General features: G+C 48.2%; 1 protein-coding gene across 2 annotated transcripts; it reads left to right on the forward strand.

Moving 5' to 3' along the window:
- Positions 1-578: 578 nt before the first annotated feature.
- Positions 579-12,595, forward strand: Prokr1 (prokineticin receptor 1). Of its 2 annotated transcripts, none has more exons than XM_006984568.3 (3): positions 579-727; positions 2,313-2,932; positions 9,447-12,595. In XM_006984568.3, the coding sequence occupies exons 2-3, from the start codon at positions 2,430-2,432 to the stop codon at positions 10,141-10,143; spliced, it is 1,200 nt and encodes a 399-aa protein (XP_006984630.2). In that variant the 5' UTR covers positions 579-727; positions 2,313-2,429; the 3' UTR covers positions 10,144-12,595. The 2 variants fall into 2 exon arrangements, with proteins under 2 accessions (XP_006984630.2, XP_076423261.1); XM_076567146.1 differs by having other exon boundaries at positions 591-809.
- Positions 12,596-17,552: the final 4,957 nt, after the last annotated feature.

The following is a 17,552-nucleotide window of genomic DNA, read 5'->3' on the forward strand; positions in this document are numbered from 1 at the left end:
GAAACCAGGTCATTCTGAACAGGCATGGGTGTGGAGGCTTCCGCCTTGCACTCACTCTCCAGAAAGCCCTTAGAATCTATTACAGCCGGGAGGCAGGCAGCTCAGCTGAGGGCTGCAGAGGAGAGTCCAGAGGTGAGGTCTGAGCCGTCCCGGGTCCTCAGGCAGAGTAACTGGGCAAGAGATTCTCTGTCCTTTGAAGGCGTCAAGCTCCCGTGACCAGCCTGCCCACTTGGGCGGCAATGGGCCAGACAGGTGAGCCCGAGGTGCTGAGTGCTCAAGGCAGGCACAACCTGCTCTCCGTGTGCGGGTTAGTCCTAGAGTTGGCGCTCAGGCGACACACGGAGCATCCTGTGACCCCTCTGCATCCAGACACTCCAGCAGATTCAACTACAGCCGGCCGATTCAGGGGCTCATCTCGGAGGAGCTCAGGGGTCTCCAGGGTGGGGGGTAGTGAGTGAGGGGTGAGGACAGAGGGGACGGGAAGGTAAGCACGCTGCGGGGACAGCCGGTGTGGGAGGGAGATCACTGACTGTGGGCAGGAACATCGGGGCGGGGCCAGTGCGCCGTGGGCGGGGCGGGCTGGCCTCAGCCGCTGCTCTGAGAGTCCGCCGAGGTAGCAGGAACCCAGCTGCCACCCGAGCCTGAAAAGACCCTCAGAAGACAGAAGGGCTACTTTCCCTTGCTACGGAGCTTCTGGGGGAGAGACTGTCTTCGCCTTGGTTCACAGGTACCAACGGTCCCGGAGGAGCTCAGAGAACCACGCGTAGGGAGTGGACGGAGCCCAGACTGCCCCCGATTCACAGCCTTAGGTGAAGCAGGAGAGGGTCCCTCAGGACTGAAGTCCCAGCAGCACAAGACAGTGGGTAGTGGGCTTCTCCACACAGTCGAGGACAGTTCCAGAAAAGACTGTGGGACAAGTCCTCTAACCATCTTAGGCGATTCTGGACCCTTTCTTTAAATTCTGACATGGAGCGGTGATGGCAGCATGCTTGTGGGGTATCCCTCAGAAGGGATATTCCTGGGCTCGCAGCTGGGTCCACTGGCCTCTGGGCTCTGGGTTCTCCCTCCTATCTGATTGGAGCAGAGCTGGGGGCTGAGCTGGCCAAGAGAGAAGGAGATGGAGAACTGAGATGGAGCAGGTGGGATGAGCCTCCAGGGTGTGGAGGGACTTCGGCCGTGTCCTCTACTGGACAGCAGGATTCCTGGGGGTATCATCTTGGGGAAAACTTACTTTCTCCCTGTGCTAGGATCTGAGGTTTGTCTATCCTCTTCCCTTCTGACATTTAGAGTGCTTTCCAGACCCCAATCCTCTCCCGGATCCAGTTCCCTGGTCTGATGTCTTCATGTCTTGGGAGGCGTGTAAGGGAAAAAGTCAGGGGGCAGAGAAGAGATTCCCTACTGACAGACCCTCTCGTCCTGCCCTGCTCTGTGGGAAGCTGGTCTCTGATCCGGGTTCCCTCCCTTCCTTAGAGCTGGCCTAGAGGCCTGATACTGACTCCTGTGGTTCTGGGATGTAACACTGCCTCTCCAACAGCTCTGAGCTTTATAGACAGTATTGATCTGCCTGGGCGATGTTAAAACCCTGCGTGTTTAAGCTATTAACTGGAGGACACGCCACTCACCCAGGGATTTTGCCCTCAGGTCTCCTTTCTAACCCTCTAGGCTAGGTGACAGCCTGTGATTGTGCCCCTGTGACCACTGCCTAGGACAAGCCTTGGCACATAATGTGCCAGCCTTATAGAGTCACAGCAGACTTTGACATGGGCACAGGAATCTTGGTGAGGAGAAGCGGCTGCTGGAGGGTTCTGTGGACGGGGTCCCACGTTCAGTTCTCCGTGGAGGGTTCCATGTTCAGGGCTCTGTGGTTTGGCAGCTGTGTTTTGCAGACCCCCATGATATGTCCTTTCTTTCCAGATGTGGGAAGCAGCTGTTGTTATTGCAGAATGAGACTGTTCCTCGGGGATAGAGTTCAGGCCGTCAGACAGGGGCCTGGGGTTTGGAGCAGGTCTCCTCTCAGTTCCGCCTTCCCACACTCACAGCCTTGGTCTTGGAGGAAGAGCACCGTTTTTCGGTCTCCGTTGGGGTGGAAATAAATGGAGTTAGAGTCTGTCTCCGCAGTCCCCCAGCCTTCCCCAGCTGAGTGGAAATGTGGTTTCCCCTCTCTTGTGTTCTCTCACTGGCCCCTTTCTTCCATCCATTAGCTGAGTGTACGGTGAGCAGGTGGCTAATGGATCTGCATAGGTTTGGGGATAATTTTAAACTCTCCCAGGTTCACTCCAACATGTAGCCAACCGTGTGTATGTCTTTCAAAGGTTTAAAATGGAACTCAGAGACTGTGCCCCTCACGTCCTGGTCAAGAAGATCTGACTCACCCAGGAAGCATTAAGAGCCTTGGAGCTGCCGCTCCGGTACAGCGCCCCCTGGTGTTCATGGCAGCACCTGCCTGGATGGAGACCACCGTGGGGGCTGTGGGTGAGAATACCACGGACACTTCCACCAGCTTCCTTTCTGCACTCGATGCCCACGGAGCTCAAACTGCTTCCTCGCCGTTCACTTTCAGCTATGGCGACTATGACACACCCTTGGATGAAGAGGAGGATGTGACCAATTCTCAGACTTTCTTTGCCGCCAAGATCGTCATTGGCATGGCTTTGGTGGGTATCATGCTGGTGTGTGGCATCGGCAACTTCATCTTCATCATTACCCTGGCCCGCTACAAAAAGCTTCGCAATCTCACCAACCTGCTTATTGCCAACCTGGCCATCTCGGACTTCCTGGTGGCCATTGTGTGCTGCCCCTTTGAGATGGACTACTATGTGGTACGGCAGCTCTCCTGGGAGCACGGCCATGTCCTGTGTGCCTCGGTCAACTACCTGCGTACTGTCTCCCTCTACGTCTCCACTAATGCCCTCCTGGCCATTGCCGTTGACAGGTGAGTGACACAAAGGTACACACAGAAAGGGGCTTGGCTTTGTCCCTTTCTTTCCTGTAGTTGCATGGTGATGACATACATCTGTAGTCCCCATAGATGGGACCCATGGGGACTCAAAAGCTCACTGACTGAGCACCCAGCCTTCTCAGGGCTGGAGGCAGCTGAGGCCTGAGTTGGACAACAGGAAAGTCTTTGATCATGGTCTGTGGATGTTCTCCTAGATAGGCCTGATCACAGCTTAGACAGGTGGGAGGAAGTGTGGAGGGGTGGGGCTAAGTTATAAGGAATTACTTCTTGCGTGAACATCTGGAGGGAATTCCCCATCTCATCTAGACGTCCTCTCTTTAGCTGTGACATCCCGGCACTAACTGGTTTTTAAATAAGCTTGGGGGAGTTGTTTTGCATAAAAAAGTTGGAGGGTCAGAAAGAGAGCATGTGGTTGTTTACTTTTGTTAGTGTTCTCTGAATCCCGCCTCACTTCACACCCATCATGCGACAGTACAAGACCTTCTCTAGAGATGGGGAGTGAGGGCAGTGGGAGCAGCCTCTGCATGTCTTTCTTATTCTTAGATGTTTCACTTGGTAGGAACTTGTGCTAATGAGCCAGGATCACCGTGATCAGGGAGTCTTTGCAAGCTTCTTGGTGCATTTGACTCTGAGTACAAAGTACCTTGCTATGGTCTATGGACAGCTGCCCTGAGGGGCTAAGCAGGCTTCCATGTACCTTGAGACAGCTTGCCATCCTCTTCATCCAGAGAGCCCAAAGCACAGGCTCTCCTTGTTCCAAGGCCCCAGGGCTCTGGGGTGTTTGACCTGGGCTCAAAAGTCAGAGCAAAGGAGCAAGTTTTCCGGCAGTACATCTGGGGGTGGGAAGGCCGTGACAGGTCAGTTTCTAAGGAAAGGGACACCAAAGAGCCTGGCTTTAAGACCACTGAGGGGCAGAGCTCATGTCTCCTTTCCCCAGAGGATGTCAGAGAGCCAGCAGCTGGTGGGCCCCTGGTCTGTCCCCGTAACAGGGATGTTGAGGTCCTCAATATAAGTCACCAACCTTGGGGCAGTTGCCCACTTACTTAAGCAAGGAATCCAAAGCAACCTAGCAGAGGATAGTGTCAGCCACGCCATCTGCTTCCCACGTGACTTTCAGGGCTGCCCAGGGCAGGCTCCTGCAGCTTGCCTCTGGCATTCCTTGACAATGGAAATGCTGCCTTGTCTCTTAGCACGGGAACAGGACAAAACATACGGGGTCATTTCCTGGACTTTCACATTAGTGACACAGCTTTACCCAGAAGATGCTCACAGGTACTAGAAGAAGGACAGGTGGGAGCCTGCTGTGACAGAGTCCTGCTTCTCTGTGAGATCCATTCACTACGGAGAGGGCTAACAACCGTGGGGGAAAGAAGCCGGGACAAACTGAGGAGTACTGAGGAGCTATTAACAGGCATATGGATGAACCATGACACAGGATCAATGTCCTCAAGGCAGCTCAAGCACATATCCCATTTTCACACCCACCTCTGATGCTTTGAAACACGGTATATATCTCTCTGCACAGCGCAAACTAGACACGCTAAGAAAGATGAATCAGGTCCTGCTCTGCTCTGGGGAGAGCTGTTGGTGCTTAGAGTGGCCTTCTGACTGGAAATTTGCACGCAACTGTGGGGTAAAACCCTAGGTGCTGGCCTTCCTTAGTTTTAGGTGACTTTAGGTGACTCACTACCCCAGCACCTTTAGTTTTTCTTGTTTAAACTGATATTTGTAATCTTTGCCCCAGATGGTTTTTATTTTACTATGTTGCTGTCATCTAATTTCAGATTTGTGGTTCAGTAGTCATTAATTTTTTTTCCTGTGAGCTATTCAAAACATAGTGATTTTTCAGGTTTGATTTTCTTAGCTTTTAACCTCTGTATAACAAATAGACACCTCGTTGTTAGAATGTCTTTATTTTGTTATGATATTTCTGCAGGAATAGTTAATGTGTGCTTGATTTGAACCTGCTGGTGCCCTCCACTCACTGTGGGGCTTTCCCCTGCTTACTGGTTATCTGCCTTCTTCCTGCCTCAGGCTTTGAGGACAGTAAGAGAATCTCGTGTACTCAGTTGCTTTGAAAATTGAATGCAATCATATCTGCAATACAAGGTATTTTCTTTTTCTGTCTTGGTATTTTTGAGACTGGGTCTCACTGTAAAGCTCAGGATGACTTTGAACTCAAAATTCCTTCTGCCTCATGCATCAGAATGCTTGGATTACAGGCATGTACTGCTATGCTTGGACAGAATAATGTGAAGTCAGATCCAACACCGAATAAAGAGCAGATAGCATGGTTCTTAAGTGAATATTAAAAAGACCACATGACAAAAAAAAACTGAATAAGCTGGAGGGTTTCCAGTGGGCTAAGGGTTGTTTTTATGATGGACAAATCACAATCTAAGGCTAGGAACTGGGCTCTCAAGCATGGCCTCACAGAACAGTTTATCTGCTAGCAGCACGGATTTAGTGTTTCTCTTCTTGCTTTCACTGTCCTTCTAGGCATCAAGGCTGGAAAGTTCCTCTTGTCCTGGCCAGTCTCTGTTCTAAAGCATTTGATCAGTTGTCCTGGTCACACTTGCTCCTGCGAAGGCTCACTTGGCTGGATGGTCTTAGTCTTCCTCGGCTATTGATCTTCTGCTTAAGGTGTCTCTTGGTTCTGCCCAGCTGCCCCCTGCCAGACCCATCCTAGCGTTTATTCACTCATGTATACATGCACTCTTTCAAAAAGAGTGTCTCTGTAGAATGACCGCTCAGTGCCGGATACTATTCCAAAGGCTGGGGATATGGTGGTAAACAGAGTAAAGTATCTCACCCCTGATGAAGCCAAAGGGATGAAGAGAGCTCTCGGTCAGGCAAAGAACTGTGGGAGGTGAGTTCAGAAGTGAGAAACAAACAAAAAACCCAAACTGAAACAACAACAAATAATGGAGAAACACACCAGCAGAAACATCAAGAATGATGGAGATGGAGAGATAGTGTAGACGAGTCAGGAGGGGTGTCTCTGAGAAGACATTCGGATGACCCAGGAGTGACCGGAAGGTTCACTTTGTGAGGGTTGAGAGAAAGTGTCTCGGATAACAGGATTTGTAAGCACAAAAGCCTGGAGGCAGGAACAGACTCCAAGGTTCCAGGAACAGAGAGAAGGCTTTGTGGCTTAAGGGGGGTGAGCGAGGCTGTAGCCCACAGAATCTTCTTGAACATAACTGGTTTCTTGCTGAAATAACTGATACATATTCCGAACCTTGCAAGCTGTGGACTGGGATGAAATGTCCTGTCAAAAGCAACATGTCTCACTGAGTCACACCTTTCTGCAAAGTTCAGCCCCGACTCTCCTACTGCATTTCCAGCATTTTATTGCGTAGCCCCACACTGCATCTCAGTCTCAGACTAAGTAAACACATCTTTGTCCCTTTCCCCCAAAGGTATTTTAGGCAATGAAAGTTTTTGTTCACAAAGTACCAAACCATGGACAGGGTAAAGTTCTATCAAAGTTATTAAAACTAGCCCCAAACTCACAGACGGCAAACGTGAGCAAAGGGGTAGCCAAAGATCATTCAAGGCAACGAACTAAGACTGGCAAAGCCGTTAGATAATAAGCCAAGGTTATGTTTACAGTGAAGTTTGGAGAAGAGCGGTGTGCAGTGGACGAAAGAGGTGGTGCAGAGGAGGTAGACTTTAACGTGGTCATCAACAAATGATCACCAAAAAGTCTTCTAAGAGGCCAGAGCAGTGTCTGAGGAAGCCAGGAGGAGGGATCCCTCCAGAGACAGCGGCGGAGTCTAGGGGAAGCATGTGAACCAGGGACTGACTCTTCAGAATAGTGATCAAAAAGGATGGGGTCATATTTCAGAAGACATAAAACTCCACCAGACGATGACAACCTCAAGGAAGGGGTTGGCAAGATCCTGCAAGAAGTCCCCACCCCCACCCCAGCCCTTGGGCAGGGCCTCTGGGCCTCCTCTTTGATGTGGAAACAGCCACACTGTTTGAGGTGTCTGTAACATTCTGGTCTGCTGCTTAGGAAATGCTGGGAGCCTCCTCTTCCCCCGGCCCGCTGTGCTGAGGAAACCAGCCAGGGTGTGTGTCCACTGGTGTTGAGACTTGTTGTCCAGGCTCTGAAAGCACACATGCCCCTGACGAGTTCATCACTTGGGGTCTGTTACCATGCCATGGCCAGCCTGGTAGATTCTTCAATGGCCATTGTCATGTCAGACCTTGGATGAGGACAGACATGGAGTTCCCAACTGAAGCACCCAGTCCACGGTTATCATACCACCACTGCACCCCGGTAGACTTTATTTGTTGTTCTCTAGGAACTGTTGGCTCTGGGTGGATCCGAACCTTACACCCTGCAGCGGTGGACACAGCACAAGTAAAGCCACGCTCGTAGAGAGAGCAGAGGAACTGCCAATAGTCTGACTGCCTCGAGGGATGGTGTAGGTAGAAAACGAGTCTGTGGTAGAGAGAAAAGAGATGGGTTGCTAAGATCTGGTGAAGGTCAGGGAGAAGGGAGCATGCCCCATCCTGCTGGGAAGGGAGGAAGCAGATGGCATGGTAGAGAGAACATGGGGTTTCTGGAAAGATGTGGGTCAACAAGCTGTACAGCTTTCGATAAATCGTTCCACTTCTTCATGCTTCCGGTGATGGCCTCTCCATCAAATGGGCATCTTTGCTCTTTTATACCTTTGGTAGGGTTGAGAGAACCTAAATGAAAGTATGGGCTTGCTATTGTAAACTTCGTACTAATTTGGAGTTCCAGAGCCAAGGCCGATGGATGGAACTCTCCAGAACAGTGTTCTGCTCTTTGCCTGTTGGCTCGTGTATCCGTGACAATAGCGTTAACTGGGTGGGACCATTGCCTGGGTGAGGATCTACTGTGTAATATGGTTAACACAATCTGAGCACTGGCACTCATCACTCTACTGGTTGTAGATGTGATGTGACCAGTGGTTTCAAGCCCCTGCCGTGACTTCCCTGCCATGATGGATGGACTGTAGACCCAACTGTGAGGCAGAATGAGCCCTTCCTTTCTTAAGATGTTTTTGTCAGAGTATTTTAATCACAACTTAGTAACGAAGAGATGGCACAGTGTGTGTGTGTGTGTGTGTGTGTGTGTGTGTTGATGTGATGTGAACCCAGAGCCTCTGCATATGAGACGAGACAAATACTCTACCACTGAGCCACACTCCAGCCAGCATGATGGCTGCTACGAAGGGTCCATGTATGCACAATGCCAACAGTGCACATAATCCTGTTCCAGTTTTCCAGCACTGAGAAGTTGCCTGGAGTTCCAGGGATGCGTGCTGGTGGCCTGCAGCAGCTATCTGGGGTGTCCAGAGGGTCAACATGCCCTATCCGGCTTCTTCAGACTCCTGAGAGCTGGGAGAACACAGGGTCTCACTCCAGGTTCCTCCAGGTTCGCCCAGTGGGGGATGATTACTTGTGAAATTCAGTCAGAAAAACACAAGAAGGGACCTTTCTTCACATCAAAGTCCCGAGAAAGATGACCTCAAAGGGGTTGTCTACAAAGGGAACAGAATCGGCCTGGCTCTCCTTCAGGGCCCTCTCACCTTGCCATTGACTCTGCCTGGAATCAGCTATGGACACAAAAGAGTTTGTTCCTGGTGTTCGTCGGTCCTTTCCACTCCGCTTCCATCCTTCTCCCAACCCTGCGAGCTCTGCAAAGCCTTCCAGGAAGCCAGAGCTCTCCACACAAGTGTGCACTCTGGGAAGGGTGCCATCATACCACCCGGGTGACTCACAGCCTCATAAAGTGCTCTCTGCTTCCTGGACCACTGTGGTAACAGCGTAGGCTCTTTGGAGCGAACAAAAGCAGCATCTTTTACTGCCTGATGCTTTGTGGTTGAAAACAAAAAAAAAAAAAGTTCTGTATACGCTAATTGATTTTCACATCAGCGCTGTGAGCTGGGGTCTAAACATTTTCTGCCAAGGGTCTTGTGTTCTATAACCTTGAGAAAGTTCCTCATCTTTCAACAGCCTGTATCTTTCCAGGTGGAAAATGAGGTAAATACACTTTTCCTCTCTGCGTGCAGAACAATGCTTTCTAAAACCTGGAATGGAAACAAAACGTTGGCCCGTGCTTTGGTTGGAAAGGGTGGTTTTTCCTATCAACCAATTCAAGTTGGAGTTGTCGGGCCTACTTAACTTGGAGCCTTACAGGCCTTAGGAGGGTTGATGGACCACTGCCTGGCCAGAGACCTGTGGGAACTATAATTACTACATTTAAAAGTAATTTTCCCCAGTATATGACAGGTTTAAAACTTAGCTAGGAATAGTGTATTCATTATCACATTTAATCTTTAAACCACCCAAATACTTGGGCAGATGAGAAAGCCGAGAGGAGGAGAAGTTGGAGGTGGAGCTGAGGTTTGCTGCAGAGCCCTCGCCCCAAGCGTCTCCCTCAGGTAACATCCAGTATCACAGGCGGGCTCCTTCCGCGGCTGACTCCTCTTCTGTTCTTGCCCAGGTACCTGGCCATAGTGCACCCACTGAGACCGCGAATGAAGTGTCAAACAGCCGCGGGCCTCATCTTCCTGGTGTGGTCCGTGTCCATCCTCATCGCCATCCCTGCCGCCTACTTCACCACGGAGACCGTGCTGGTCATCGTGGAGAGCCAGGAGAAGATCTTCTGCGGCCAGATCTGGCCAGTGGACCAGCAGCTCTACTACAAGTCCTACTTCCTCTTCATCTTCGGCCTCGAGTTTGTGGGCCCTGTGGTCGCCATGACCCTGTGCTATGCTAGGGTGTCCCGGGAGCTCTGGTTCAAGGCGGTGCCGGGCTTCCAGACAGAGCAGATCCGCCGGAGGCTGCGCTGCCGCCGCAGGACCGTTCTGGGGCTTGTGTGCGTCCTCTCGGCCTATGTCCTATGCTGGGCGCCCTTCTACGGCTTCACTATTGTGCGCGACTTCTTCCCCTCCGTGTTTGTGAAGGAGAAGCACTACCTCACCGCCTTCTATGTAGTGGAGTGCATCGCCATGAGCAACAGCATGATCAACACGCTGTGCTTCGTGACGGTCAGGAACAACACCTGCAAGTACCTCAAGAGGATCCTGCGGCTCCAGTGGAGGGCCTCTCCCAGCGGGAGCAAAGCCAGCGCTGACCTGGACCTCAGGACCACGGGGATGCCCGCCACTGAGGAAGTGGACTGCATCAGACTGAAATAAGCAAAATGGTACCACAGCGCCTCGATGCTCACAGCAACGAAGAACTTGTTTTTCTGCAATGGCAGAGGAAAGAGACAACCACTTAGGTGTACTATTCAAGGAACACCAAAGTGTAGAATTTCTGAAATGGATGTCTGAGACACTGTCACCAGTGGTCAGCGTTCATTGAATACCTAACTTTTGCAAAGAGCAGATACCAGTGAAAATCATTTATTTGACAAATGAACTGGGGATTATAGCAAGGGAATGTGGTACCGAGTGTCTGAAGAGAGTTTCCGAATAGAAGGCAGAGCAGGGTAGGCAGGACTCACCCGAGCCACATGTGGTGCTAGCTCACCTCTAGCAGTACTCTTGGGTTTTCCTTCAGTCCCAGCATTAGCAAGCCTGGAGCAAGAGTACAGAAGAGGTTCCCGCTGGGAGGGACTCAAATGCATGTGTGGAGATGCCAGGACCCATGGGCAAGTTCTGACCACCACCCCCACCAACCTACAGCCACCTCTTAGGCCTAGAGCTCTGCATTAGACAGTGGGGGGCTTCTCTGAAGAATGGACTTGGGGAGAAGCTGCATGGACTCTGAGTGCCATTTGGCTAGGGAATTTGGAGTTCTGAGTCATATGGAGAGGGCAAGTCTGGGCTCATGAGAACATGGTTCCCTCACTTCATGGTCTACTCACTGCAGGGGAAAGGATGGTAAAGAGGAAGAGTCAGCTGGGACCTCCGAAAGCATTTGTGCAGGTTAAAAGATGTTGTGGTTCCATCTCTCAGCCACTGTGGCCTGGACCACTTACACTTCCCCTAGAGTCTTCATGCCTTTGTGCTTATGGAGCATAGAACCCTTGAAGGAAAACCTAGCACCTCACTTTCCCATTCCTGCTTGCTCTCAAATATGAGGTTTCAGCCCAAGAGCCTATTTGATGAGGTTGCCTCACTGGTATGATTGGGAGAAAGATTTCTTAGCCACTGGTGCCTGAATCTTGGCTTGGTCATGATTCTGCAGATTCAGACTTGCTGCTCCTTTAAAATGAAGGTGACCTGGGAGAAATCACCACATCTCTGCTCTTCAGTGGGAATGAAGACTTGCCTGTCAGTGGCACCCCTGGACACTCAGAAAAAGAGGTTGGCCCAACAGGCAGCTCTAGTGACCCCACAGACTTATGAAAGTTTGGTAACTTGCCTCCTCAATTTGGCATTTACACTTCTAGCCTGAGAAGATCTGAGGTCCAGCTTTGACTTTGTTGTCTACACAGACCTGAGATGAGCCTTCTGAAGACAAAGAAACTTTTTAGAATTGTTGTGAGATCAATCAAATAATATGTGGAAGACACGCCTTTAACAATTTGAATAGAAAATAACAACTGCCACCGCTGCCACACCACCCCGACCACCGCCACCACCACAGTGAACTTAGCAACTGTGGGTGCCTGGACAAAGGAAAACTTGTATATATGCACCTTATGTACAGATCCATCAGCCTCATCAACATCGCCCCTCAATGTTCTTCATGTGGATTATTTTCTTATGCTTCTCAGAGCACACTGATACAAACAGGACCACGAGCTTTTGAGGCAGATACGTAAAGGGAGTGGTACATGGTCTCCAGTCAGGAGTGGTAGATTCCAGATCAGAGCATCCTTGTTGCCAAGTAGACTACCTTCCCACATGTGCTCCTAGAATCAGATCATCCTCACATACCATCATCACACACATGTTCCCCATCAGCATGAACAATGCCTCTCAGCCTGCTTTTGTTCCAATGAGTATACAGAGCTGTAGAGTGGCCACGCTCTTTCCTCGGATTTCATTAAAGGGCAAGGCGTTAATAAGACTGGGTGACACCCATGTGTGTTTTCTCTCCAAATACAGGCAACTTTATTTTTGATCATAAAGGTTTTTTTTTAAATTGTCTATTTTCCCAGAAAACACATTTCAAAGACCCATTTATTTACTTTCATTCAGTACCCGACAGATTTACCTTACTTTAAATTAGAATTCTCTCAGAGGATAAAAATTCATTAAACTAAAAACCTAAATTAAACACAGAGGGACAAAAGCCCTATTTTTAATTTTAAACTTTATTACAAAAATATTGCAAAGACAGAAAGAAAAGAAAACTATACACTAAGATTAACCAGACCCAAAGACTCTTATTTTTTAGAAGAAAACCACATATTACTTTATAAAATGGCTCAGTTAATTTGGGGATTTAGAAATGCTTAGATGGTATAATTGACTGGGATTGTGTTCACTGTTCCTACTACGAGGGCTAAACGAGAGTTGACTCTGTTAAATTGTTTTAATCCATAACATGTGAACTCTTCTGCCTTTCAGCCTAAATGTATCAAAATTTCACTTATCTGACTGTCTGTAATACTTCCAGATCTTAGTGTTTGCTTGTGATTTTTATGGTGAATGGTTGTTATCAAATGGAATACCAGTAGATGTACACAGATGATCACCGACTGTGCCTGTCATTCCTCGCCCCCTCCCATCCTTCCCCGAGCTCTAGTTTGATGATCTTTGAGATAACATCGAGTAGATTCCGTGATCACAGGAACTGTGAGAACAGTGCTGTCTCATTCTGCTTTTGCCAAGAGCTCCCCATCTCCATCAGGAGCTATGGCTGATGGATGTGCCTTCTTCCTTGAGTCTGGGCTGGTGGAGACAAGAATACTTTTCAGCACCCGAGTACTAAGATTTGATGTCTGTAGTCCCATTTATGGCAACTTTAGGAGTAAACCTGTGAGCAGGCCCAGTGTGCACACCGGCAGGGAGAATGAGGGAGAGACCGAAGACTCAGTGCTGCATACAGATTCCTGGGGCTAACAGCTCAGACAACGGGTTTCTCAAAGCCAACCAACCAACCAACCAACCAACCAACCAACCAACCCAACAAAAACCCTTACACTCAAAAAAGCGACTAGGGGTAAGCCCCAAAAGATGACACTCATGACCGATATTTCTTTTATGTTCTCTAAATACTTTCAGTGTTCAAAGAGATATGCAGATATCTCAAGCAGAAGGATATAGATATGATTTTGCAAAAGCATACCATTTCCATAACTAAGAGAGGTAATACAACATAAAGTCTTAAATCAAAGACATTAAAACAGGTGATGTGGTGGTCACCACAGCATCCTCTCAAGCATGAAGCAAGAGCCATGCTTGTTATGGACAAAGAAGCTGGAGCACTTGGGAGGGGAACAGATTAGACATCTGACTACTGTGCTTGAAAAGCATGATCTTTTTTTGTAACCTGGTTGCAGAGAAGAGTCCAATTCTCCTTCCTAGAGTGTGAGAATATCAGGTTTAAAACTGGAATTCTACAGTTGTGGAAACTGAAGTGCAGTAGGTGGGTGAGATGGCGGGGGGCTGGGGGTGAGGAGGATGGACGTGATGGAGCTCAATGTGGCACAGCTGGACACTGTGAGAGCCAGTTAGACTCAAGATTGCTGAGCCTAGCATTCTTCTATCACAGAATTCCTTGGTGCAGGGTTCACAACATCTTCGAGAGGGGATTCTGTCCAAGAATCCTTGAGATGTCTCTTCAACCTGCCTGGCCTTCTCTGGAGACCCTTAAGGAGTTTAGCAGAGACATTCCTGGCTCCTTTGCAAGCCAAGTTTTAGCTCATTTAACCCTGGACCTCACAGCCTGTCACAGCTGCTCCAAGGCTCAGGGAGAGTGACTTAAGAGCTGTTCCTGATGGCTCTGTTTACCTAGCTTAGCCTCAGGCCTCTAGGAATGTAACAGAACAAAACCTGGCTTCCCTTCCCTGAGATGCAGAACGAGCATGACTCCATGCTTGCCCGAATGTCCACACCTTCAGGATGCCGGAGTTTAGAGACTGCCCAGAGCCAGTTCATGTCCTTCCCTGGGAGGCCAAGACTGATAAGTTTGTGAATGAGGCAGGATTTGAACTTGAGGATCGAAGCATAGAGAAACAAAAGGGAACACTGTGTCACAGGACCAGAAACATTTTTCTGCTTCTGATGAGCAAAGGTTTTCCCCACAGCATTGAAACTGTGGTCCCTGTGAGAAAGAAATTAAAACCTGAAAAACATAGTAAATATAGTTAAGGGCCAGCACAGTCCTCCCTTATCCCTCATGGTGCTTTCAAAGGCTGGAGCGAGAACCACTTCAGAATACTCTGGTTTTTTTGTTTGTTTGTTTGTTTGTTTTTTGGAGTTTGTGTGACAGTTGATTTGAATTATGAATTGACTGTATTAATAAACACCAAGAAGATACGCTTTGGTTTGTCTGTGACAGCTTCCCAGAGAGGGTTAGTGAAGGAGGGAAGACCTGTCTGGAATGTGGGTGCACCATTTAATGACTTGTGGGCCTGGACTAAATGAGAAGGGGAAAGCAGAAGGCCAGCCGAGCACCAGTGCCCGCCCCTCTCTGCTCCTCTGCCCACTGAGACTCAGTTTCACACTCTGTCACATACCCCTAGCTGCCCTCCCTCCTGGACTCCCATGGGTTTTATACTCCCACGTTGTGAGGCAGAATAAAGCCTTTCATTCTTAAGTTGCCTTTGTTGGGAATTTAGTCACAGCAACAAGTCAGGTGATGAATGCAGCCTGAAAACACTTTACACTTTCATCTATCACATCTGTATCTGCTTCTTTTTTATCGTTGTTTAGTTACATTTGATGATATGCCTCCTTTGCCATGTCTCCCTAATAGAAATGTAAATGCTCATGTGCTATAAGAAAACTATTATCTTGCAAAGTGTCTTAATTAGTGTTCTATCGCGGTGAAGAGACATCATGACCAAGGTAACTCTTACAAAGGAGAACATTTAATTGGGGCTTGCTTACACTTTCAGAGGTTTAGTCCATTATCATCACGGCAGGAAGCATGGTGGCACAAGGCAGCACTCCAGGCACACAGCACTGGAAAAATAGCTCAGTTTTATATCTGGATCCAAAGGCAGCAGGAAGAGAAAAAGACACTGGGCCTGGCTAAAGCCCACCCCCAGTGACACACTTCTTCCAACAAGACCATATCTGCTCTAACAAGGCCACACTCCCTAATCCTTCTCAAGTAGTGCCACTCCCTGATGACCAAGCCTTCAAATATATGAGCCTATGGGGGCCATTCTTATTCAAACCACCACAGAAGGTTTGGTGGCCAAAACAGGAAGCAGAGAGACTGATTTGGAAGCACACTAATAAAGGAGACCGCTGGAGTGGATCTTGTTGGGGGGGTGCCTAGCTTTTTGACATGGTCATAGGACGGTATCACACACAAATGTGTTGGGCTCATTCTATGCTATCCTGGGGTACATATGGGCCACGAGTCTCAAGTAAGCCTAAGTAAGGGAGAAGGAGAGGATCATGGCTTTAAGTCTGGGGAACTGGAACGTCTAGGACTGGAGCTGATTTAGGAGGCATACAAAATATTTATTATTATTTGATATATTGATTTGAGGTATTGATAAAATATTTAGACTACACTTACAGCAAGTAGCTAGAAAGAACAGTTAGAACTCAGAGCAGATTGTAAGTCAGAGAGTTTTCACTATGAACTCGGGCAGGGGCCACGTTGTCAAATCAGACTCAGGTCAGAACATTCACAAATCATCAAACTGAAAACGTTGAATCTCAAGAAACTCAGAGGCATTGATAAAGCGGAGGTTGGCTGGTACAAGCCAAAGGCTCCCAGGTTTTCTCATAGCAATATAATCTTTGCTCCAAAATAAAAGACTAGTAAATGTAAAACTGTAACACACACACACACACACACACACACACACACACACACACACACACATATATATATATGGCAGGAAACATCCATTTTTTTGAAACCTCTTTTTAAAAGTAGACTATCTCAGGAATTTACCTAAGACCTTAGTCACTTTTCTTTCTGTAGTGGCCAAATACCTTCAAGTGGCAACCTAAGGGAGGAGCAGGTTTTCTTTGTCTTGGGGTTTGAGGGGGTGGAGTCCATCATGGCAGAAAAGGCACAGTGACCGAGAGAAGCAGCTGGTCCTCCTATGCACCGGAAAGTCAGGACTCCAATGAATGCAGACATTCAGATGGCTTTCTTCTCCCCATTTCATTTAGTCTGAGACGCCAGTTCACGGTTTACTGCTGCCCATATTTATGGGACTTCAGGGATATGACCAAAGGTGGGCCTCACTAATGTTGGGGAGATTGGGGTCCTTAATCCAATCAAACTAGCAATAGAAATTGACATCACAGTAAGTAATCCCAAGAAGGGCTATCTTGCTAAGAGAATTCCACAGATAAGGACTCTTAATTCAAACTATTAGAAAACTCCAGAAGATCCAGGGGTCCATAAGTTTCCAAGGAAATAAGACTGAATCACCTGCCTTCCCACCAGACAGACTCCCTCTGATCATGTCTATCTATCCCTGGATACACTTCCGTAATGGGCCACTGTCTTAGTTAGGGTTATTATTATTGTGACAAAACACCATAACCAAAGCAACTTGGGGAGAAAAGGGCTTATTTGGCTTATACTTCCATATCACTGTTCATCATCTAAGGAAATCAGGACAGGAACTCAAACAGGGAAGGAACCTGGAGGCCCAGGAGCTGATGCAGAAGCCAGGGAGGGGTGCTACTTACTGGCTTGCTCCTCATGGCTTGCTCAGTCTGCTTTCCTGTTGAACCCACGACCAGCCCAGGCATAACACCACCCACAATGGGCTGGACTCTCTCCCATCAATCATTAATTAAGAAAATGCCCTGCAGAGGATCTTATGGGGGCATTTTCTCAAGGGATGTTCCCTCCTTTCAGATGACTCTAGCTTGTGTCAAGTTGACACAAAACTAGCCAAGACAGCCACTAGCTGCCTCAATACCTTCCTTGCTGTATAATTAGAAAGAGTAGAACTTATAGAAATGCGCAATAACTGTTTGAGAAATAGAAGGAGATAGGCAAACCAGGGATGGGAAAGAAGAAAGAATACTTTTTAAAATTTTAGAATGACTGGGAAATTAAGCTTCCTTCCACTATCCAGTATTCTATTTTTCCTTGATAAAAATAAATCAACTTTGTATCTCATAGTAGATACTATGTATCCCAGGTTCCCTTGCTACAAGGGTGATTACAAGTTATCTACAAGCAAAATCTAGAGGGAAACAAAGTAAAGTATTCCTTTCTTCTAAGAAGAAAGGAAACTGTTTAATCTTTTCTTTCCAACATCCTGCTGTTTAAGGAGTACAGTTGTGATGGCTGGAGCTCTAGCAGCCATCTCTGATCATTAAAATAAGGCTTGTACTAGACTGTGGGGGAGAAAATGAGCCTACTGTAACTCTGTGGCATCCACACCAACACTGTCCTGACGGCCTCTGAAAGAAATAAACTTACCTTTGGCTTAAAAACTGGAAGGAGTGCTTTTCCCAGCGGCTTCCCTGGGGGAGTTCTTTGACTGCCACCC

This window comes from Peromyscus maniculatus, chromosome 3, assembly GCF_049852395.1.
Source record: "Peromyscus maniculatus bairdii isolate BWxNUB_F1_BW_parent chromosome 3, HU_Pman_BW_mat_3.1, whole genome shotgun sequence".
Lineage (NCBI taxonomy): Eukaryota > Metazoa > Chordata > Mammalia > Rodentia > Cricetidae > Peromyscus > Peromyscus maniculatus.